The sequence below is a fragment of the Bos grunniens genome, chromosome 25 (genome assembly GCF_055505025.1).
Source record: "Bos grunniens cultivar Pamir isolate PY7600 chromosome 25, Bosgru_T2T1.0, whole genome shotgun sequence".
NCBI lineage: Eukaryota > Metazoa > Chordata > Mammalia > Artiodactyla > Bovidae > Bos > Bos grunniens.
The window spans coordinates 21,375,433-21,398,802 of record NC_141189.1 but is presented as its reverse complement, the minus strand read 5'-3'; the positions used below and the strand labels follow the sequence as shown (position 1 = coordinate 21,398,802).

At 47.9% G+C, this 23,370-nt stretch overlaps 1 protein-coding gene across 4 annotated transcripts; it reads left to right on the top strand.

The window, feature by feature from the left end:
- Positions 1-14,134: 14,134 nt before the first annotated feature.
- CHP2 (calcineurin like EF-hand protein 2) lies at positions 14,135-19,236 on the top strand. Of its 4 annotated transcripts, none has more exons than XM_086376809.1 (7): positions 14,135-14,350; positions 15,736-15,808; positions 15,900-15,980; positions 16,108-16,238; positions 16,421-16,482; positions 17,451-17,573; positions 17,774-19,236. In XM_086376809.1, the coding sequence occupies exons 1-7, from the start codon at positions 14,344-14,346 to the stop codon at positions 17,825-17,827; spliced, it is 531 nt and encodes a 176-aa protein (XP_086232935.1). In that variant the 5' UTR covers positions 14,135-14,343; the 3' UTR covers positions 17,828-19,236. The 4 variants fall into 4 exon arrangements, with proteins under 4 accessions (XP_086232935.1, XP_086232937.1, XP_086232934.1 ...); XM_086376808.1 differs by lacking the exon at positions 14,135-14,350 and adding an exon at positions 15,046-15,311; XM_086376810.1 differs by lacking the exon at positions 14,135-14,350 and adding an exon at positions 15,046-15,363.
- The last annotated feature ends 4,134 nt before the right edge of the window (positions 19,237-23,370 follow it).

Genomic DNA, 23,370 nt, shown 5'->3' with positions numbered 1-23,370 from the left:
CCCACCTGCCAATGCAGGAGACTTGAGAGAGGCAGGTTCGTTCCCTGGTTGGGAAGATCCACTGGAGGAGGGCATGGCAATGTACTCCAGTATTCTTGCCTGGAGAATCCCATGGACAGAGAAGCCTGGCAGGCTAGAGTCGGGTTGCAAGAGTCAGACACGACTAAGCATGCCTGCATGCATATACACAGGATGCTAAGACTCTGCTGGAGAAGTGTAAAATCACAGCCAACACTTTTTAAAAGAGTTTGATTTTATCTCCTCATGTTGAATATTCGCATATTCTGTTACCCAGAAATTTCACCAAGAAAAACTTTTTCGCCAAGAAAAACTTCTGCCGGTGTAAACAAGGATGTTTGTACCAGCATTGTTTACAGGAACTGAAATCTGGAGGCCCGTCAACGGGAGAGAGGGTGGATAAACTTTGGCAAAGTCACGCTATGAATGTTAGCAGTCAAAATAATGGATTACTGAACAATACGGCTGAATATAAGCCCTGTGATATTAAGTGAAAAAAGTGCACAGCCGGGACCATGTCTGTTTTGTTCCCAGCTCTAGCACTCCATCCAGCACACGCCTGCTCGGTAAATATTTCTCGAATGAATTGGAAGAGCGATCTCCTAGGGAGACTGTCATTTAAGCCCACTGGAGGTGGGGGACATACGCTACTTCTCTCCCAGCCTCTCATTCCTCCCTTTTTTCACCCATTTTGTCCTCTTCTGCTCTCTCTCTTTGCCCCACCTTTTCTTCTTTTGGGGCAGGAGATGATCAGTCCCAGTTTTTAGTTTTGTTGACATTGGTCACTGACTCAGCTTCTGATCTAATTGGCCTAAAGTTGGGCCCCCGGCAGCTGACACTTGAAAAAATGACGTGGTGGTTCCCATGGGCATCCAGAATTGCCCATTTGCCTTGCCAGTGTGTTTTGGTTTTGTTTTGTATGAGCGTGTGATGTAACCTCAGCTGATGAGATGAAGAGGAGGTCTGTTGAGGGAGACTTCTGGTTCCTCTTAGCAGGAACCCCCCACTATCCACCCATCTTTCCTTGTGTGTGTATATTTGAACAACTCAGAAAGAGTCACATGAAAGAGGGGAGGTGGTTGTTACCTCTGGGGATGAGGACTGGGGGATGGGAGCTGTCAGGAGAAGCCTCACTGTTGTCCAGGAATGCCAGAGACCAAGACTTGAGTGTTGTCCCAAGATGCCTCCAGCCCTTGGGGTGCCCGAAGGCTGTGGGCTTCAGTGGAGAGATGGCAAGAATGGCCTCAGCCTTGACTCTGGGTCACGCTTCACTGACACAAACTGAGCTAAGAGAGACATGAAGCTCCCCGCGACTGGGGACACCGCCTCCCGATTCTGCCTCCAACCACAGGATCCAGGGAGGACAAGACCTCCCCCACCCTCCCCTTCGTCTTCCTCTCTGCTGGTCCCTCCTCCCTGCCCAGCCTCACTTCTCTGTTCTGTAAGGCTCCAGTGTTAGGCCGAGTTCCCTGGAAGCAGAACCAGACAGGGACTCTTGTTCAGCTGATTTATTTAGGATGTGAGGGAAGCAGGGCAGGGCAGAGAATACAAATCAAGGCAAGAAAGTGACCTCAGCTGAAGGCTCACTACTTTCTGATCCCACAGAGAAGCTCTGGAGCGTAAATTCAGGACAGAGCAAATCCCCTCTGGGGGCAAAGAGGCTGGCCCATGGGCTGAGCTCAGCACTGGAGTGAGTGTGTGTGTGTGTGTGTGTGTGTGTGTGTGTGTGTGACTTCTCGGGAAGGGCAGCTCATTTTCTTAACCCTTTTTTTTTGCCACATCTGGTGGCAGGTGGGATCTTAGCCCCTTGACCAGGATCGAACCCATTTGCAATAGAACTCTACAATAGAAGCTTGGAATCTTAACCACTAGACCGACAGGGAAGTCTAAAAGTGGCTTGTTTTTGACCAAGCACAGTTTTCCCGAAAATGGAGGCTTCCTGGGTTACCAGCCAATACAGAAGCTGGGGTTTGGGGTGCCCTGGGGTCTAAAGGGGACTGAGAATAGCTACTGCGGTTCTCCCTTCATGGATGCAGACAGGCATATAGGAAGGTGTGTGTGAGTGTGTGTGTGTGTGTGTGAGAGAGACAGACAGAGAGAAATTGAGTGTTGGAAATGGAGAGATGCACATTGTCATGTGTGCGTGCTCAGTTGTTCAGTCGTGTCTGACTCTTTGTGACCCTTTGGACTGTAGCCCATCAAGTTCCAATGTCCATGGGATTTTCCAGACAAGAACACTGGAGTGGATTGCTGTTTCCTCCTCCAGGGCATCTTCCAGACCCAGGGATCAAAGCTGCATCTCCTGCATTGCAGCAAATTCTTTACCACTGAGCTGCCAGGGAAGCCCCATAACTGTCATAAACGAGATAAGAATTCTCTTCTTACACAGGACTTAGCCTGCCCCTTCAGTCCTTTCGCTGCCTAAGAGGCAGAGGGGGAGGACATTCTTTTAAAGCCAGGGTCATTTAAAAAAAAAAAAAAAAAGCTTTATTGAGGTATAATTCACATACACAATTCATCCATATGAAATATACTATTCAATGATTTTTAGTGTATTTACAAAGTTATGCAACCATCACCACAATTTGAAGTTTACATCATCCCAACAAGACGCCCTATGCCCTTCATTAGTCACTCCCCACCTTCTGTGAGCAGCCCCACCTTATCCGCAGGCAACCAAGGATCTACTTCTGTCTGTATGGATTTGTCTGTTTTGAACATTCCATACAAATGAACTCTCATGACATGTGGTCTTATGTGCTTGGCGCTTTTCACTTAGCATAATGCCTTCAAGGTTCATCCATGTTGCAGATGCATTGGGTACTTCATTTCTTTCTATTGCGGAATAATATCCCATTGTGTAGATATACCATATTTAGTCATTCATCAATTGTTTCCACCTTTTGGTTTTGGGTGAATATATATTTTTTCATTTCTCTTCTACGTACCTAGGAGAGGAATTCCTGGGTCAACCAGTCATTTTTGCACTGTTTCTGTGATGGCTTCTGCTGTCAAGCTCTCCAGAACTGTCTTCTTGCCTTTTTCCAAACTCAATTCTTTAGCCTTCTTCCCCCTAAACCAGTTTGGTTTTCATTCTGAGATTTCCTCCCCGGATGAACAAAATTTTCCTGAAGGTCTATGAAAACAATGGCTTGGAACACTTGGGTTAAAGCCAGTGTTTCCATTGGCATTCATGAGGCATGGAGGTGCTCCAGACTGAATGCCCCCTGGGTCCTGGTTTGTTTCAGTCTTCATGCAAAATTCTATTTTCCTGGAGAACTCTGAAAAGAAAACATGTCAGTCTTTTACTGAGCACTGTCTGTAGAGAACGCAGAAGTTATAAGCACATTAGCAAACAATGGTCTGTGTGCTAAATCCAGCCTGTTCCCTATTTTTGCCTTTGTTTTCTTTTAACTTTTTATTTTACATTAGGGTATAGCCAATGAACAATGTTGTGATACTTCCAGGTGAATAGCAAAGGGACTCAGCCATATGCATATACATGTATGCATTCTCCCCCAAACTCCCCTCCCATCCAGGCTGCCACACCACATTGAGCAGAGTTCCATGTGCTATACAGTAAGTTCTTGTTGGTTATCCATTTTAAATATAACAGTGTATACATGTCCATCCCAAACTCCCTAACTATCCCTTCCCCCATTCCTCCCCCCAGCAACTACAAACTCATTCTCTAAGTCTGTGAGTCTCTTTTTGTTTTGTAAATAAGTTCATTAGTATCATTTCTTTTTAGATTCCCCATATAAGGTATATCATATGATATTTCTCTTTCTCTGTCTGACTTATTTCACTGGCTATGACGGTCTCTCAGAGAAGGCAATGGCACCCCACTCCAGTACTCTTGCCTGGAAAATCCCATGGATGGAGGAGCCTGGTGGGCTGCAGTCTATGAGGTCGCTAAGAGTCGGACACGACTAAGCAACTTCACTTTCACTTTTCACTTTCATGCCTTGGAGAAGGAACTGGCAACCCACTCCAGTGTTCTTGCCTGGAGAGTCCCAGGGACGGGGGAGCCCGGTGGGCTGCGGTCTCTGGGGTCGCACAGAGTCGGACATGACTGAAGCGACTTAGCAGGACAGTCTCTAAGTCCATTCATGTTGCTGCAAATTACCTATTTGTGTATAAAGCTAAGAATAGATTTTACATTTTCAGATCATTGAACAAAGGACTAATGTTCTGTGATGCGGGGCAAACGATATGATTTCAAATTTTAGTGTCCATAAATAGTTTTGTCGGGATATAACCAAGTCCATTTGTTTAAACATTGTCTATGGCTGCTTTTTCACTGCAATGGCATAATTGTGTTGGAGGAGAAGGGGGAGACAGAGGATGGGATGGTTGGATGGAATTACTGACTTGATGGACATGAGTTTGAGTAAGCTCTGGGAGTTGGTGATGGACAGGGAGGCCTGGCGTGCTGCAGTCCATGTGGCTGCAAAGAGTCAGACAAGACTGAGCGACTGAACTGAACTGAGCTGATGGCTGCTTTTTCACTACAATGGCAGAATTGTGCGGTTGTGACAGAGCCTGTAGGATGCACAACACTGGAAAGATTTACCATCTAGCCCTTTACAGAAGTGTGCCAACAATTGATGGTGCCAAGACCCAACTGCCTTGCAGCACTCAACCTGGCCTTTTAAGCAAAAGGAGAGGTGAGTGTTTTCAGTCCTCATTTAGAAAAGCACTTCATACGCACAATCCCCAAATTTACCTTATGATTATCCACATTTGAACCACAGTTATCCACAGTAACTCCAATTTAAGAATATTATACTGACTCTTATTATCAGACTCCTGTTCTTCACTTAGCTGGAAAACCACACTCCTGATTTTCCTTCTACTTCACTGGCCACTCCTTCTCAATCTTCTTTATCAATTCCCTCTCTCTTCCCAAGTTCTCAATGTTGGAGCATCTTCGGTGATTAGTCCTGGACCTTCTTATCGTCTTCCTTCATTCACATCACAGATGATCCTATTCAATTTCCTTTTTTTTTTTAATTTATAAAAAGTTATTTATTTCTGGCTCTGCTGGGTCTTCATTGCTGCTCGGGCTTTTCTCTACTTGCGGTGAGTGGGGGCTACTCTCTAGTTGCGGTTCACAGTCTTCTCATTGCGCTGACTTCTTTTATTGAGGAGCACCGTCTCCAGAGTACAGGTCGATAGTTGTGGTGGAAAGGCTTTGTTGCTCCAAGGCATGCGGAATCTTTCTGGATCAGGGATGGAACCCGTGTCTCCTGCATTGGCAGGCAGATACTTTACCACTGAGTCTCCAGGAAAACCCTCAGTTTCATAGTTTTAACACCATTTATTCAGTGATAATTCCCAAATGTGTAGTTCTGTCAATTCTTCAAGGAAATATAGCAATGAGAAAGGCATATATACCAAATAACAGAACTCCCGAATAGATGAAGCCAACATTTACAGAACTGAAGGGAGAAACAGACAGCTCTATAACAATACATTGTGATGTCAATATCTCATCTTCAATACTGGATAGAACATCTAGCCAGAGGATCAATAAGGAAATACAAGACTTGAACAACACTAGACCGACTAGACCAAACACTCAACCCAACAAGAGCAGAGTACACATTCTTTTCAAATGCTCTTGGAACATTCTTGTGGATAAATCATACATTGGGGTCCACAAAACAAGTCTCAGTAAATTAAAAAATACTGAAATCATACAAAGTATCCTTTCTAATTGCAGTGGAAGGAAACTTGAAATCAATGAGAAGGGAAACTGGAAAATTAACAAATATGTGGCGATTAAACAATACACTCAAACAAGCAATAGGTTAAATAAATCACAGAGGAAATTAGAAAATACTTCGAGATGAATGAGAATAAAAGCACAAGATAGAAAGCATATAACCCTTGTTTCAACTTCTCTCTTGGAATCCAGTTTGCCATACGCAATTAGCTATTTAACATCTTTAGTAGGATGTATAATAAGCAGCTCAAGGATTTTAAAAATTTCCCTCTTTAATATGCACTCTTTTCCTTCTATTCACCATCTCAGTTAGTGGTAGCTTCCAGTTGTTTGTCACCAAAAGCTTGGAATTATCCTTGACTCTTGTTTTTCTCTCACACCTTATATTCAATATATCAGCAAATCTTGTGGTCTCTTCTTGCAAAATAGGACCCACATTTGATCCCATCTCACCACTTCTGCTTCTAGCACCCGGATCTACCATTGTCGTCCATCCAAATTATCTGCAGTATCTCCCAGTTTCCATGTTGCCCCAGTTAAGTCTATGCATAACAGCCAGAGTGATTCTTGTGATGTTATGAAAACAGAAATTGGGTTATCTTGTTCTCCAGCTTAAATCCTACCATCATTTCCTATCCTGAAGCTGAAGCTCCAATATTTTGGCCACCTGATGTGAAGAGCCAACTCACTGGAGAAGACCCTGATGCTGGGAAAGATTGAAGACAGGAGGATAACGGGGCAACAGCAGATGAGGTGGTTGGATAACATCGCTGACTTAATGGACATGAACTTTAGCAAACTCTGGGAGATGGTAGAGGACAGGGAAGCCTGGTGGGCTGCAGTCCATGGGGTGGCAAAGAGTCAGACATGACTTAGCCACTAAACAACAGCAGATGTCCTATCACACTTAAAGCTCGTGTCCTAAAAGACTCTGCAGGACCCTGCAAGATATGACTCATACCTACTTGATGTTCATGACCTGTATCCTTGCCATCCTTTTTTTCTTTGACCTCAAGGCTTGTGGGATCTTAGTTCAATCCCAACTTGGACCCTTGGGACTGAAGCGTGGGGTCCTAACCATTGGACAGCCAGGAAATTTCTTGTATCCTTGCCATCTTGAGCACATCAAAGACACAAACAGTCTCTTGTTTTAAAAAGTGCTTTCACTCTGTGTCTTTTTTTCCCCCTAGAGACAATATATACTTTGAAACTTCCTGAGGTTAGGCATCTTCTTATGCCATTTACCATTTCTATTTCACATCTTATCCAATTTTTTTTTTCTAATGAGAAAAGTGTGGGGAGTTTTGGGTTTTCTTTTTCTGTTGTTTTGTCATTTTCCTTTTGGTCTTTAACAGACCTTTGTATTCTAAGGAAATCATCTTTTGCCTTTTATATAGACTGTGAATATTTCCCCAGCTAGTCTTTTTGACCTTGAAATCTCTCTCTATATATATATCTTCATACAGAGACTTTAACTTTCACATAGGCAAATTAGCAAATCTTTTCTCTATGATTTCTGTGTTTTGTTTCATGTTTAGAAAGGCCTTCTTCAGTTCAAGGTTATAACAAAATCTAATATTTCTTCTCAAATTGTTTGGTTTCATTTGTATTTAAACCTTTATTCTATCTGGAATTAATTTTGGAAAGTAGGGGTACAGCTTTATTTTTTCCCCCAAAAGACAGATGTTCCAAATGACATTTATCCAGTAATCCACATTTCCCTCACTGATTTGAAATGTCATTTTTATCACATGCCACATTCCCACATGTATTTGGGTCTATTTCTGACTTTTTTGTCTGTTTCTCATCTGTCTATTCTTGCCCTATTACCACAAAGCTTATCATAACTTTATAATATTTACATTTAAAAGATATGTTAGAATTAATTTGTCATCATTACTTTTTAATTTCAAGAGCATCTCTTGCTATTCTTGGTTTTTGATTGTAAAAATCTTTTGTTCAGTCACTAAGTCCTGTCCAGCTGTTTGCGACCCCATGGACTGCAGCACAGCAGGCTTCCTTGTCCTTCACTATCTCCCAGAGTTTGCTCAAACTCATTGAGTTGATGATGTGAGCCAACCATCCCATTCTCTGTCATCCCCTTCTCCTCCTGCCTTCAATCTTTCCCAGCATCGGGGTCTTTTCCAATGAGTCAGTTCTTCTTCGCATTAGGTGGCCAAAATATTGAAGCTTCAGCTTCAGCATTAGTCCTTCCAATGAATATTCAGGATTGATTTCATTTAGGATTGACTGGCTTGATCTCCTTGCTGTCCAAGGAGCAAGTCTCCTTTAGCACCACAGTTCGAAAGCACCAATTCTTTGGCGCTCAGCCTTCGTTATGGTCCAACTCTCACATTGCACATGACTACTGGAAAAACCATAGCTTTGACTAGATGGAACTTTGTTGGCAAAGTAATGTCTCTGCTTTTTAATATGCCATCTAGGTTGGTCATAGCTTTTCTTCCAAGGAGCAAGTGTCTTAACTTCACAGCTGCAGTCACCATCTGCAGTGATTTTGGAGCCCAAGAAAATAAAGTCTGTCATTCTTTCCATTTTCTCCCCTTCTATTTTCCATGAACTGATGGGACTGGATGCCATGATCCTGAATGTTGAGTTTTAAGCCAGCTTTTTTCATTCTCTTCTTGCACCTTCATTAAGAGGTTCTTTAGTTTCTCCTTACTTTCTGCCATTAATGTGATATCACTTGCATATTTGAGGTTTTTGATATTACTCCTAGCAATTTTGATTCCAGCTTGTGCTTCATCTAGCCCAGCATTTCGCATGATGTAATCTGCATATAATTTAAATAAGCAGGGTGACAATATACAGCCTTAATATACTCCTTTCCAATTTTTAAACCAGTTCATTGTTCCATCTCCAGTACTAACTTTTGCTTCTTGGCCTGCATACAGGTTTCTCAGGAATCAGGTAAGGTGGTCTGGTATTCCCATCTCTTTCAGAATTTTCCACAGTTTATTTTGGGTATATACCTAGGAGTGGAGTTGCTCATATGGTAATTCTGTTTAATTTACTGAGAAATCTCCAAACTGTTTTCAGTAGCAGCTGCACCATTTTACATTTCTACCAGTAATGTATGAGGGTTCCAATTTCTCTACATCCTGGCCAAGACTTATTATTTTCCATTGTTTTGTTTTGTTTTAAATTCTAGTCAGTCTAGTGGGCGTGAAGTGAAATCTCATTGTGGTTTTATTTGTGTTTCCCTGATGACTAATGATATTGAGCATCTTTTTCATGTGTTTCTTGGCCATTTGCACATCTTTGGAGAAATGTCTGTTTAAGATTTTTTTTTTCTCACTTAAAAATTGGGTTATTTGGGGGCGGGGAGCTTCCCTGGTGGATCAGCAGTAAAGAATCCACCTGCAATGCAGCAAACTTGCAGGAGACACAGGTTCTATCCCTAGGTCAGGAAGATCCCCAGGAGAAGGAAATGGCAACCCACTCTAGTATTCTTGCCTGGGAAATCCCATGGACAGAGGAGCTTGGCAGGCTGCCATCCGTGGGGTCCTGAAGTGTTGGACACAACTGAGCCCAGCACAATAAAACTTTATTTAAAAAAAACTGGGTTATTTGGAACCTGCAGATTTTAGCCCACACATGGCTGCCCCATATCACAGAAGTTCCCAGCTTCCTCTGCAGGTAGGCTGGTTGTGAGACTAACTCTCCCTCCAAGATGGACTGGGAAATGATTTATATGACTTCTAAGGATATTTCCTAGGAGAGACAGGTCCTTTTTTCTGCTTCTTCCTTTATCCTGCTGCTGTTCTCAGAGCTCTGTGGCTGGAGGTCCACCCTGGCTGGTGTGCATCCTGGGTGAGGGCAACTCTCTGGGGATGGTAGAGCATCCAGGGAGAGGAGTTTCCTGGAGCAGCCCTGCCAGAACAGCCCAGGGCTGTTTGCCTCCAGACCCGACCATGAGACAGATGAAAACATCAATTTGCCGTTCTTATGTGAGGGTTCTTTGTTACAGCCGAACCTTAACCAAACCAGGACAGTAGCTATCTTTTTAAAAAATCAATTAATTAATTTTATTTTATTTTTGGCTGCATTGGGTCTTCATTGCTGCAAGAGGGCTTTCTCTAGTTGCGGTGCTCGGGCTTCTCACTGCGGTGGCTTCTCTTGCTGCAGAGCACATGCTCCAGTTGCTTGGGCTATAGTAGTTGCAGCTCCCAGGCTCTAGAGCACAGGTTCAACAGCTGTGGCTCATGGGTTTAGTTAGTCTGACACATGTGGGATCTTCCTGGCCCAGGGATTTAACCAATTGTCCCCTGTATTGGCAGGCAGGTTCTTATCCACTGTACCACCAGGGAAGTCCAGGACAGCTGTCTTGGAGGGAACTTCTTATGTAGTTACCTTGGGTAGCATTGCTCCAAGAACCACAGCTATTTGAAATTCTCAACTCTCCCTTCCTCGTGGTGACAGCCAAGCTCAGCTTCAGCCCACTCTCCTTTCCAAGTACCTCTGGAAATCTAACATGTGAAGATCCTTGCTCCCAACTAAACAAGCCCGGAGCTAATATCATCATCCAGGGGCTACGTCTTGTTTTTCCTCCCCCATTTGTGCACTCCACCCCTACTCTCTCCCAAAGAGGTAGCCTGTTTTGAAATATGCTTTCCCTGTGAATATCCGTAGATTCTAATTAAATAACTCAGGAAACAGGCCACCTTGTGTGTGGTGTAACTTGATTATTGCTAGAAAAATGAGTTTGGAATGCATAAGTTCCCTGCTAAGCTGACAAATTTAAAAAGCTTAATTTGAAAAACTAACCAAGTTCCACTCATAGCATTAGGGCGGAAAGTTGGATTTGGTCAAGCCTCAGCCTGAGCTCTCAGCCTGAGGACACAGATATTTGGACTTCCCAGGTATCTGGCCTTGTCTATATAATATCTTATATGCTCTCCACCTTTAAGTGGCCTGCAATTTTATGGGAAAAAAGAGCTCTAACATATTTTAAAATATTAGGACTTCCCTCGTAGTCCAGTGGCTAGGACTCTGTGCTCCCAGCGCAGGGGGCCCAGAGTTCGATATCTACTCAGGGAACTAGATCCCACATGCCATAGCTAAAAAGATCTCGCATGCTTCAACGAAGAGCAAAGATCCCAAATGTCACAACTAAGACCTGATGCAGCCAAATAAATAAAAATAAATACTAAAAAAATATTAAACTCATTGTGAACACTGTGAAAACAATTTGAGTTTTTTTATTATTGAGTTGAAAGCACTCTATATTTCCCCAACTATTTTTTTATATTTCTGAATTTGGAACAACAGACTGATTCCAAATCTGGAAAGGAGTACTTCAAGGCTGTATATTGTCACCCTGCTCATTTAACTTATATGCAGAGTAAGTACATCATGTGAAACGTCAGGCTGGATGAAGCACAAGCTGGAATCAAGATTACCGGGAGATATATCAATAACTTCAGATACGCAGATGACACCACCCTTATGGCAGAAAGCAAAGAACTAAAGAGCATATTGATGAAAGTGAAAGAGGAGAGTGAAAAAGTTGGCTTAAAACTCAACATTCAGAAAACAAAGATCATGGCATCTGGTCCCATCACTTCATGGCAAATAGATGGAGAAACAGTGGAAACAGTGGCAGATTTTATTTTTGGGGGCTCCAAAATCACTGCAGATGGTGACTACAGCCATGAAATTAAAAGACGCTTGCTCCTTGGAAGAAAAGCTGTGACCAACCTAGCTAGCATATTCAAAAGCAGAGACATTACTTTGCCAACAAAGGTTCATCTAGTCAAGGCTATGGTTTTTCCTGTGGTCATGTATGGATGTGAGAGTTGGCCTATAAAGAAAGCCGAACGCCAAAGAATTGTTGCTTTTGAACTGTGGTGTTGGAGAAGACTCTTGAGAGTCCCTTGGACTGCAAGGAGGTCAAAGCAGTCCATTGTAAAGGAAATCAGTCCTGAATATTCATTGGAAGGACTGATGCCGAAGCTGAAAGTCCAGTACTTTGGCCACTTGATGGGAAGAACAGGTGAAAAAGACCCGGATGCTGGGAAAGATTGAAGGCAGGAGGGGAAGGTGATGACAGATGATGAGATGGTTGGGTGATATCGCCCGGTTTGATGGACATGAGTCTGAGCAGGCTCCGGGAGTTGGTGAGAGATAGGAAAGACTGGCATGCTGCAGTCCATGGGGTGGCAAAGAGTCGGAGATGACTGAGTGACTGAACCTAACTGAACTGATTCTTGCACATGCATTTTTCCAGTCAGACCTCTGTTATACTGAAGTTGGAAGTATTGCTTCTTCAAGAATGGCTAGCAACTCTTATGCAGCTTAAAAGCAGAAAATAATCACTCAGCCTGAATCCTGTTCAACAGATTCTTCAGATGAAATTCTCCCCAAAGCATCTCTCCTGTAAATGCCCTGAAAAGATGTGGCCAAGTATATATATGAAGTTGACTGGAATGCTACTTGTATGCATGAAGCAAGAAGGGGTTCTAACAGAGTGTTTTCCTGGAAGCTTGTGATGGTGTGTGGACGCAGGTTGCTAATGACTCGCTGACCTGATTTGCGTCAGTGTAGCGCTGACTCAGAGATTAAGGCTGGAGGAGCTCTTTCCAAGATCAGCAGCCCAAGCTGGCCTGAGGTGATTATTGCAAATTCCCAGGGACTGTTATCACCTCCTGGGTTCGGAACCTAACCTGACCTACACTCCTGGGGATGCACTGCAGGGATTGCTGGGCTTCATTAGGGAGCAGCATGGTTTCCCGCATGCTTTAGTCCTCGGGGGGCATTGAAAGGGAATCGAGAATTCTTTGTGCCAGTTGTCTAATCCTTGGGGTATCTGAAAAAGCAGAATGCACTTCTTAGATCAATATTTTCAAGGCTCATCTGATGTGAGACTCTGCCTGGGGCTGGAGGCTTGATTGTTTCCCTCTCTCCAGGGTGGGTATGAACTTGAACCCTTGAAATGAACAGCTAGCATCTTTTCCCCTTGGGAAATCTGTGTATATGTGTGATTATGATGGGGGAATACAGGGTAATGATACGTGCAAAGTTGAACTTGCAAAGTGGTGCTTGTTCCTTTACAACATGATTTTCTCAACTTTTTTTTTTAATTATCATCCCCATTGAACAAGCATTGTTAGATTTTTTTTTTCCTTAACTACCCCTCTCCCATGGAATTTTAATATTACAGATATGCTGTTGTTGTTCAGTAGTTAGTTCAGTTCAGTTCAGTTCAGTTGCTCAGTTGTGTCCGACTCTGTGTAGCTAAGTTGTGTCTCCTTGTGACCCCTTTTGAGGACAGATGAAAGTGAAAGTCACTGAGCCGTGTCCAGCTCTTTGCGACTCCATGGACTATACAGTCCATGGAATTCTCCAGGCCAGAATACTGGAGTGGGTAGCCTTTTCCTTCTCCAGGGGATCTTCCCAACCCAGGGATTGAACCCAGGTCCCCCACATTGCAGGCAGATTCTTTCCTAGCTGAGATATCAGGGAAGCCCACCCTTTCCCCCCCTCCCTGACCTTGAGGATAGATGATCTGTCATAACTCGTGACTTTTTAAATGATGGCAGCATCCACCATAAAAAAGTGGGAAGATGGCCGTCTAGCCAGTGTGTGAGTTAGTGCATTTAAAGGGCTTTGCAAAGTGCAGGGTCTGTGGTGAGTGCTCAGAAAAATGAGAGCCCTTGCTGCTGTGGTCATTATGTTCAGGGTGGTCACAGTGGGATTTGTAACCCTCCCTCAGGCTGCTGTGGATTCTTTGGTACTTGAGGGCTGGTCAGAGGTCTAAGTCAGTTCCAGGCTGGAGCTTCTACCAGAGCCGACAGGGTTCATGGGGGAGCAACTGGGCTGGGAGGGGACTACAGCAAGAGGACCCCCAGGACGCCCCATCGAAACATGGCCGCTGTTCCCAGGTGTATGCTCATGGTGCCAGGCAGGAGAGAGGGCCTAGTGGTGTCAGATCTCCTGATTTCTCAGAAAACAGGAATTTTGGAATTTTGGTTCTATATCTGCCTACGATGCAGGAGACCTGGGTTTCATTCCTGGTTCGGGAAGATCCCCTGGAGAAGTGAATGGCAACCCACTCCAGTATTCTTGCCTGGAAAATTCCATGGACAGAGAGGCCTGGGTGGCTATAGTCCATGCGGTGGCAAAGGGTCGGACATGACTAACTAACACGCAGAGCTATATTCTGATTTTTAAGCACTGACTCAATTAGACATCAACAATGTTATATGGACCAAACAAAACAGATGAAACCAAGAAATGCTGACTTGTCCAGAGTTAGAAGCATAGCTGGGATTCCAATCCAAGTCCTCCAAACCCAGCGCTCCTTCCACTTAAAAGAGCCCTTCATCTATGCCTCACGACCCTCCCCACTCCAGCCCTCTTTGGAGCTCCTTCAAGGCCACTCCCACTGCCTGGAGAGGGGGCCCAAGCTGGGGCCTTCCAGTATTGGGACGAGGGTGTCTCGCTCCCCTCCCCAGCCGCCACCCACTTCCCAGAAGGGCTTGGATTCTCTCTCCAGATGAAGAAGGTCGGGACCTCGAGCCTTGCTCTTCAGGACCGGGGAGGCCTCGGGCTGGGAGGGCCGGGCCGGGCGGGAGATGGCAGGTCGGTGCCCCAGCGAGCGTGGGAACGCGGATTCGCCGGGCGTGTCGTGGCGGGGAGGCGGACTCGGGGGATGGGAGGCGAATCCTCGGGCGGGGTGCGGATCCTCGTGAGGGGGTACGTCGGACGGTGGAGGAGGGGTGGACCCGGGAAGGGGGACGGACCCGCGGGGGGGGGGCGGGGGTGGACCCAAAGTGGGGAGGAAGACCCGCGGTGGGGGGACAGGAGGACCCTTGCGGGGGAAATGAACCCGCGGCGGGGGAGGTGGGGACTGATCCTTGGTTGGGGGCGCCGGCCCGCGGGCGGGGGGAGAAGCGGACCCTCTGGGAGGGGCGGAAGAGGACCCGGCGGGGGTGGGGACAGACCCGCGGGCGGCGGGGAGAGGCGGACCCTCGGGACGGGGCCGGGCCGCGGCGGGGGGCCGGTGGGGAGTGGATCCTGGGTAGGCGGTCGGGCCCGCGGGGGGACGGACCCTCGCAGGGGGAGGAGGACACGCGGGGGGTGGGGACAGACCCGCGAACGAGGGGGAGAGGCAGACCCTCGGGAGGGGGAAGAGGACCCGCCGGGATTGGGGACAGACCCGCGGGCGAGGGAAGAGGCGGACCCTCGGGATGGGGCCGGGCCCACGGCGGGGCGGGCCCAGCCCTGCCCAGCCCCTCCCCGCCCGACTTCAGAGTCTAGGGATGAAACCGCCTGTTGTTCGCGCCCGCCCTGCTGACCCCGCCACCCTGGGCCCGGCTTTCCATTCGCCCGGGTCGCTGGTGGGAGGCAAGGAACTCCGGGGTTCAGGAGCCTGGCTCCCCGCCAAGGCTGCGGCCTTCGGCCCCGGGGCCACAAGGCGGCCGCGCCTGGGCGGCGGAGTGGGGGGGAGGACAGCGGTCCGGCGGCAGCTCGGCCATGGGCTCCCGCAGCTCCCACGCCGCCAGGATCCCCGACGTGGACAGCCTCCGGCAGGAGACCGGCTGTGAGTGCGGCGCGCCGCGTCCGGGGGCCCGGCGGGGTCCCGGGCGCCTCCGGTGGGGATCCCGGGGCCTGGAGAACCTAGGAGATCCCGGCAGCCCGGCTCGCTGCGGGGTGGGAGGCGCGTTCACCCAGGGGTCCCGGCTCCCGGCTTGCGGGCCCCCGAGTGGCCCCGGGCCGGCATTGAGGCGGACGGAGGTGGATGGAAGCCGTGGCTTTGGTCTCACGGATCTCCCGGGTCTCGTCACGCCCGCCCCCTCCCTGCCCTCTCGGCCCCTGGGAGCCCTCCTTTCAGCCAGCCCTCCGCCCCCCGCCCACCCCCTGCTGCCGCCGGGTGGACGGCGCGCGCCCCGGGATCCCGGCGCGTCCCCAGCGTCCACCTTACTCCCCTGACCCCCTTCTTTCCGCCCCTCCTCCCCGGCCCGCAGTCTCGCAGGCCAGTCTGCGCCGCCTCTACGACCGATTCAATGCTCTGGATAGGACCGGCAAGGGCTACCTGAGGTGAGCAGGAGCTGGCCTTCTGACCTCTCACCTCTGCTTTCTGACTCTGTCCCCTCCCTGGCCATCTCCTCTTTGAACTTTGTCTTTCCAGCCGCATGGATCTGCAGCAGATCGGGGCGCTGGCCGTGAACCCCCTGGGCGACCGCATTATAGACAGCTTCTTCCCAGACGGGTGAGCCTCCCGGGGTGGGAAGATGGAGGTGAAGAGCTTGCCAGGGGAGGTCAGGACCAGAGGCAGAGGGATGGTCACGGTAAGCACCAATTCTGCCCCATTGCCCACCTGCCCTCTCCCCTCCCAGGAGTCTGCGACTGGACTTTCCAGGCTTTGTCAGAGTCCTGGCTCATTTTCGACCTGTGGATGAAGAGGACGATGGAAACCGGGACCCCAAGGAACCCGAGCCCCTCAACAGCAGAATGAACAAACTTCGCTGTGAGTTTGTGCCCCCCTCCCCACAGTGAGACCCCAGATTTACCACGCCCCAAGACAGGCCCCAGGTCCCTCCTACTCCCTTTGGGAGCTCCGCCCCCGCCCCCCCAACTCCCCCAAGATGAACTTTTGAGGGAAGAGAACCAGGGAAGACCCATCCTTTCCCTCCTCCACTTTCTTCCCAGTTGCCTTTCAGCTCTACGACTTGGATCGAGATGGAAAGATCTCCAGGCATGAGATGCTGCAGGTTGGAAGAACGCAGGGTCAAGAGATGTGACCAAGTTGTGGAAGATGGGGAGATGGTTTGTGGGTGGGAGATGCAGATGACTGGGGTCTTGGGTGAGCAATGGGAATGAGTGGTGTTGGAATGTGGGTTAGTTGGGAGATGGAATGGGGAACATTTCTGTATGAGGTTAGACATAGATCAGTGGCTCTCAATGTGGGGGTTGGGGGGGGGGGAAGGTTTTGCCCCCTGAATGATATTGGCAGTATCTAAAAAGCATTTTTGGTTGTTGCGAATGAAGAAGGTGAAGGGGAAGAAGGGGAAGGGGCAGTGCTCCTGACACTTAGTAGGCAGAGGTCGGGAACTCTGCTGAACATTTTACAATACACAGGGTAGCCCTCTGCCCCCATGACAAGGGGTTATCTGGCCCCAAATGTCAATAGTGCTGAGACTGAGAAACACTGTGATGGAGCGGAGGATGGATTTGGGACTAATTGAAGGATGAGGTGGGGAAGGGGGTGGAAGATAGACGGAGATTGGGTTAAGAACCCGCCTGCTAATACAAGAGACCCAAGAGATGTGGGTTCAAGCCGTGGGTTGGGAAGATCCCTGGTGAGGGCATGACAACCCAGTCCAGTTATTCTTGCCTGGAGAATTCCCTGGACAGAGGAGCCAGGTGGGCTACATTCAGTAGGGTCGCACAAAGTCAGACACGAGTGAAGCAACTTAGCATGCACGCAGTGAGCTTGCCGTATGTTGCTGAGGTGAACCTGGGATAGTGAAGGCCACATGGGGGGTTGGATGGAGAAGTGATGAGAATTATTGGGGGTTGTGGTGGGAAGTGAGTGGAATGGGGTGAAAAGTGAAGGAGGAATGGATTGCAAAATTGGTACTAACAGTTGGGGTGATGTGGACAAGGTTTGGGGGTTGGTGCTCGTGGTCCTTGTGCCTCCTCTTTATGGCTGTCTCTGTCTCTTCCTCCAACATCCCAGGCACTCCGACTGATGGTTGGGGTACAGGTGACAGAAGAGCAGCTGGAGAGCATCGCCGACCGCACAGTGCAGGAAGCGGATGAAGATGGGGATGGAGCTGTGTCCTTCCTGGAGTTTGCCAAGGTTAGGGTGCCCTCAGGCCTGGGGAGCTGAGATCAGGAGTCCCTGGGACAGGTGGACGTGGGGGATGATGTTGGAAGGAGGAGGGCATAAAGAGAGGGGTCCCCAGGAAATCATGGGGCCTCAGGAATGGGAAAGGAGGTTGGAAGCATAGAGGTTTGGAATTCAAGCCTCTTGACTACCACCCATCTCGCCCTCCCCAGTCCTTAGAAAAGATGAACATCGAACAGAAAATGAGCATCCGGATTCTGAAGTGACCCCCGTTGTGCCTTTGGGTAGCTTACATGGACCGGTTCTGCTTGGGATTCATCCGGGGAGGCACAGCCCCAGTGAACTGTATTCTTACGTCTACACTGAGCTCTATTTAGGGCCAAGGAGAGAAAACCGGAAGGGTGTGTAATAACTTACCTGATCTCAGATCTGTGAATGGGCCAGAAATCTTGGCGGTTTTAAGTGACCAAAAACCTAAATTAAAGTTAAAGAGGAATTTTATGGGCTCATACATTGAAAAAGTATGAAAGTATCTTTAGAAAACTGGGAGTCTGGAAGTGTCTCAGGCACAGCTGGATCCAAGGGCTCAAAAGATGCTATTGGGACTCAGTTTTTCTCTGTTTCTCATCTCAGCTTTCTTTTGTATTGGATTCATTCTCAGGGGGGCTCTTTCCTTGTGGTGGAGGATGGTCACTAGCAGCTCCAGGCTTCCATCCTCCTAGCAGTGGGAAGAGATTTTCTTTTTTCAACAATTCCAAACAAAGAATGTCCTTAGCCCCACAGGAGCCTTGTCCCTTCTCCAGGGGAATGGAACTCCCTTTGGCCAGGACTGTGTCGTGTGCCAACCGCCAAAGCCAGGAAGTAAGGCCTGAGGACTCCAGATAGGGTAAGGGGTGGTTGCTTCAAGGAAAATGAAAGGCTTTTATCAGAAGGGGAAAAGATATTGGTCAAGCAAAACAAGAGATCTCCATTACTCTTGGGTTGACCAAGTGGAGGGATTCTTAAAGTCTGGTTTCTTAAATGGGTTTTCTCTGATCTCATAGGTATTTACCAGTGTGATGAGGATGGGTAGCTGGGGAAGAGGTGATGTAAAAATAATAAAGAAGACATCTTCCTAGAGTATGAGATAATTAAAAGGTTTGGGGAGTACTTCCTTTTTTTTCATAGTAAGATGTTCAAACATTGGCATTTCACAGAATAGAGTATAAAAGTCACATAAAATCTGGAGATCCTATGTCCGTCATGAAGCACTCTGGCTGTACATATAGGAGATGCCTGTATCCCTTCCCAAGCCTGTGCTGAAGTTGTCTTGTATCAGCGCATGGGAGGCAATTGTGCTTCGGTCTTCCTGACTCTGGCTTCAGTGATGTCAGACTTGGTGGCTTCAAACTGCTGTGTTGGGAGTCTTTACATCATAGACACTGGCAGATGCAACAGTCTGGGGCTTTTCTGCTTAGAAGAGCCTGTTGTTAAACATTTATTAGCATATCAGCTGCCTGGCATTAACCATTACTGTGTATGCCAATGACTTTTCCCCAGATTTATTGAGGTATAATTGGTGTACAAAAAACTACATCTAATTAATGTATGCAATTTGGTGAGTTTGGACATATGTATACTCTTGTATTACCATTACCACGATCAAGGTAATAAACATATCCATCATCTCCAAAAATTTCCTTGTGTCCCTGTGATTTTTATTTTTTTTTTAAATGAGTGTAATGTGTACTAAGAACATTTACTATGAGACCTATCTGCTTAACACATGTTTTAGTGCACAATATTGTTTACTGTAGGTGCTACGTTGTATGGCAGATCTCTGGAAATTACTCAGCTTGGATTATTGTTCAGTCGTTAAGTTGCGTCCAACTCTCTGAGTGCAACTCTCTGACTGCAGTGTGCCAGGTTCCCCTATCCATCACTATCTCCGGGGCTTTCCTCAGATTCATTTTCATTAAGTTGGTGATGCTATCTAACCATCTCATCCTCTGCTGCCCTCTTCTCCTTTTGCCTTCAATCTTTCCCAGCATCAGGGTCTTTCCCAATGAGTCGGCTATTCGCATCAGGTGGCCAAAGTATTGGAGCTTCAGCATCAGTCCTTCCAATGAGTATTCAGAGTTGATTTCCTTTAGGATTGACTGGTTGGATCTTGCTATTCAAGGGACCCTCAAGAGTTTCCTTCATCACTGCAGTTTGAAATCATCAATTCTTCGACACTAAGCCTTCTTTATTGTCCACCTCTCACATCTCTATATGACTACTGGAAAAACCATAGCTTTGACTATATGGACCTTTATTGGCAAAGTGATGGCTCTACTTTAATACACTGTCTCGGTTTGTCATAGCTTTCCTGGCGGGCTACAGTCTGTAGGGTTGCAAACAGTTGGACATGACTTAGCGACGAAACAACAACAATGTGTATACCACTTTATTTTTTTGCTTCTGAACCAAACTTGGTCTCATTTTATTGGCTCCAACAACACAGGGCAGGAAGACTGAGAGGACTGACTCAAAAGCATTGGTAACAAGTTTTGGTGATCCAGATAGGGCAGATCATGGCTTTTTGGCCTGCACCGATCCCCTAGGCTCCAGTTTGCTCTCGTGGGAGGAGTGTGGTGGCTTTGGGAGGTTCGAGTTAGGATGACTGACTAATCTCCAAGTACAGTCTGATGCGGTAGAATGGTGGTGGCCTCTGGACGAACTCAGAACCCCTCTGCCCAGCAACCTGGTACCCAGGTGTGGTGTGCACCCAGCATAGCCCCCATAGTCATCTGGACTCTGCCCCCTTGAGTGGGTTCCTCCCACTGTGGCATCTCTGGGGATCAGAGACTGAAACTCACGCGTGTCTATCTGCTGTCTCTGGCTGGTCTCCCATGCTGCTGGATGCCTGGGGACAGTGGGGATCCGTGGACCAGAGGGAGCCCAGCAGTCCTGCCTGCTGTCTTGCCAGCGGTCTGTCCTCTTGACCTCTGTACACGATGTCATGGCTGCACCAGAGCTTCTTACTGTCCTTGCTGACCTCCAGGGATCAACAGTAGCATTCTCCATCATCACTTCCAGTTTAGTGAAGGAGCATGGGCAGCCCTGTGAGCCAAGAGGTGAGACCAAGAAAAACCCAGATCATGGGTGCTCATGAAAAAACAGAATGAGTACACTCAGTCCAAGTTCAGGAAAAGGCACTAAAGACACCTGAGCATGAAAGGGTCCCAAGGGAGGCATGAGACCAGTGACCTGACTTCTTCCAGAACTGGGCTGGGGAGACCTGTGAGCCGCTCTCAAAAAGCAAAGGATAAAAAGGCCCGGAGGCGAGGCCAGCTACTGGCTCCTGCCCTCCAACATCAACCAGTCAGCACGGGAACCTGGGCTAACCACCCACAGAGACTCTTGACTCTGATGAGTGCCCTCTGGCCCCCATTGAGGGACAGCAAGCCAAGGCAGCTAGGACCTAATCAGTGTGCCATATGTACACAAGAGGGACCTGGAAAAGAGAATGTGACACCCCCCAAAAGGGATGGAAATGCAAATCTCAGCTACTATCCTTGACAGCAAAAGGTTCAGAAAGATGAAGAATGTTGGGGTCAGGAGGCTCCTAAGCTGGCACTCCAACTGACCTTTAAGGAGTCCTGGCTGACTTTGGATACAAGGGCAAAGACTGCTGAATTCTTAGTGGACACCAGTGCCACTTACTTGGTTCTGAATGCTGGATTGCTTCCCAAGTGGCTCAGTGGTAGCGGATCTGCCTGCAATGCAAGAGATGCAGATTCGATCCCTGGGTCAGGAAGATTCTCTGGAGAAGGAAATGGTGACCCACTCCAGTATTCTTGCCTGGAAAATTCCATGGCAGGCTACAGTCCGTGGGGTCAGGACTTAGTGACTAAACAACAACAAAAACCGGATCAGGCAAACTTGGTCATAAAAATTTGTAAAATTATGGGGCTATCAGGGAAGGCCTAAGAAAGGACATTCATAGAGCTACTAGAGTGTGAACTGTATGGACACAGGTGCACCCATTCCTTCCGGTTCATCCCTGAATGCCCTCTACCCCTGCTAGGAAGAGATATCTTACAGAAACTGGGGTAGTGTCTGTGCTAAGTTGCTTCAGTTGTGTCTGGCTCTTTGTGACCCCGTGGACTGTAGCCTGCCAGGCTCCTCTGTCCATGGTATTCTCCAGGCAAGAATACTGGAGTGGTTTTACCATGCCCTCCTCCAGGGGATCTTCCTGACCAAGGGATCAAACCCATGGTCTTTTATGTCTCCTACTGAGAACTGGAAGGTAGGTTCTTTACCACTAGCTCCACCTGGGAAGTAATCCCCAAATTGGGGGTTACTCTCCACCTAATCGGAGAAGGCAATGGCACCCCACTCCAGTACTCTTGCCTGGAAAATCCCATGGACGGAGGAGCCTGGTAGGCTGCAGTCCATGGGGTCGCTAAGAGTCGAATACGACTGAGCGACTTCCCTTTCGCTTTTCACTTTCATGCATTGGAGAAGGAAATGGCAACCCACTCCAGTGTTCTTGCCTGGAGAATCCCAAGGACGGGGGAGCCTGGTGGGCTGCCATCTATGGGGTCGCACAGAGTCGGACACGACTGAAGCAACTTAGCAGCAGCAGCAGCTCCACCTAATGGGAGACAAACTGGAGACTGGTGTCCCCTTAGACAAAGAGGCAGAAGATGATAATGTTAATAACTGAGGACAAACCTCCCACACAGAGCAAGTCCATCTCCCTGGAGTAAATCCTGAGCTCTGGGCCCAGGGACAGGTAGGACCAGCTACCAGAGCCAGTCCTGTGGTAGTCCATCTAAAACCCAGACATACACGGCCCAATAGAAAGCAGTACCCTCTCTGCCAGCCTTCCCTTGTGACACCGACCGTAAATGACCAGGGCCTTATTAGACCAGGCCAATCGGCCTGTAATACCCCATCCTCCCCTAAAGAAACCCAATGGGGAATATTGGCTGGTACAGGACATCAGGGCGATTAGTGAAGCCACTGAAGATGTACATCCAATTTTCCCTAATTGGTACACCACGCTGGCCATGCTGGGGCCTGATATTCTGCCCCAATCTCTGGAGAAATGACCTGGGGAAACAGACCAGACCCCCTGGACCACTTGTGTGACCCTCTGTCTGACCTGAAGCTTCTCTTCTGAGAAACAACTGAAGTGTGGCAAGGGAGATTCAGGCTTGGCCGTAAGCCTTGAGCCAGGGCCAAAGGCCTAGACATCTGCATTTTCAGGAAAAATTTGACCTGGGAGTGTTATTCTTTTGCTAACACTTGGGCCATGGATCTTAAACTGTTTGGGGTCCTTTGTCTCCCAAAGGTTAGACAAATGGGGATCGCCCATCTGGGGATGAGACCAGTCAGGACCGAGGCCTGGGGGCAACCACACAAACCTAGAGAAGTTCCTCTCCTCCGCTCAGGCCACCCATGCTCAGCAGGAAGCAGTTCCCGAAAAAGACCCAGGCCCTCAGCGTCCCTCAGATCCACACAGGGAGGAGCTGGACAAAAGGCAGGGGCGGGGTTTGTCACCAGCAAAGCCCATACAGAATCCCCAGGGAATAAAAACAACCTGGGTGATAAAAAGTCTGACCTTGTTTCCTCTGTGCCGAGTCTAGTTCACTGGCTTCCAGGACAGCACGTGGCCTGGCGCCAGACCTTCCCAACAGGATTCCTGGCGCAAAACGGTGGTGCTCATAGCTCAACCTCCTATACCACATTTTTATCTATTCATCTGTTGATGGACATTTGGATTGATTATTGTGAATAATGCTGCAAAAAAACATGGAGTGCAGATATCTTTTCAAGA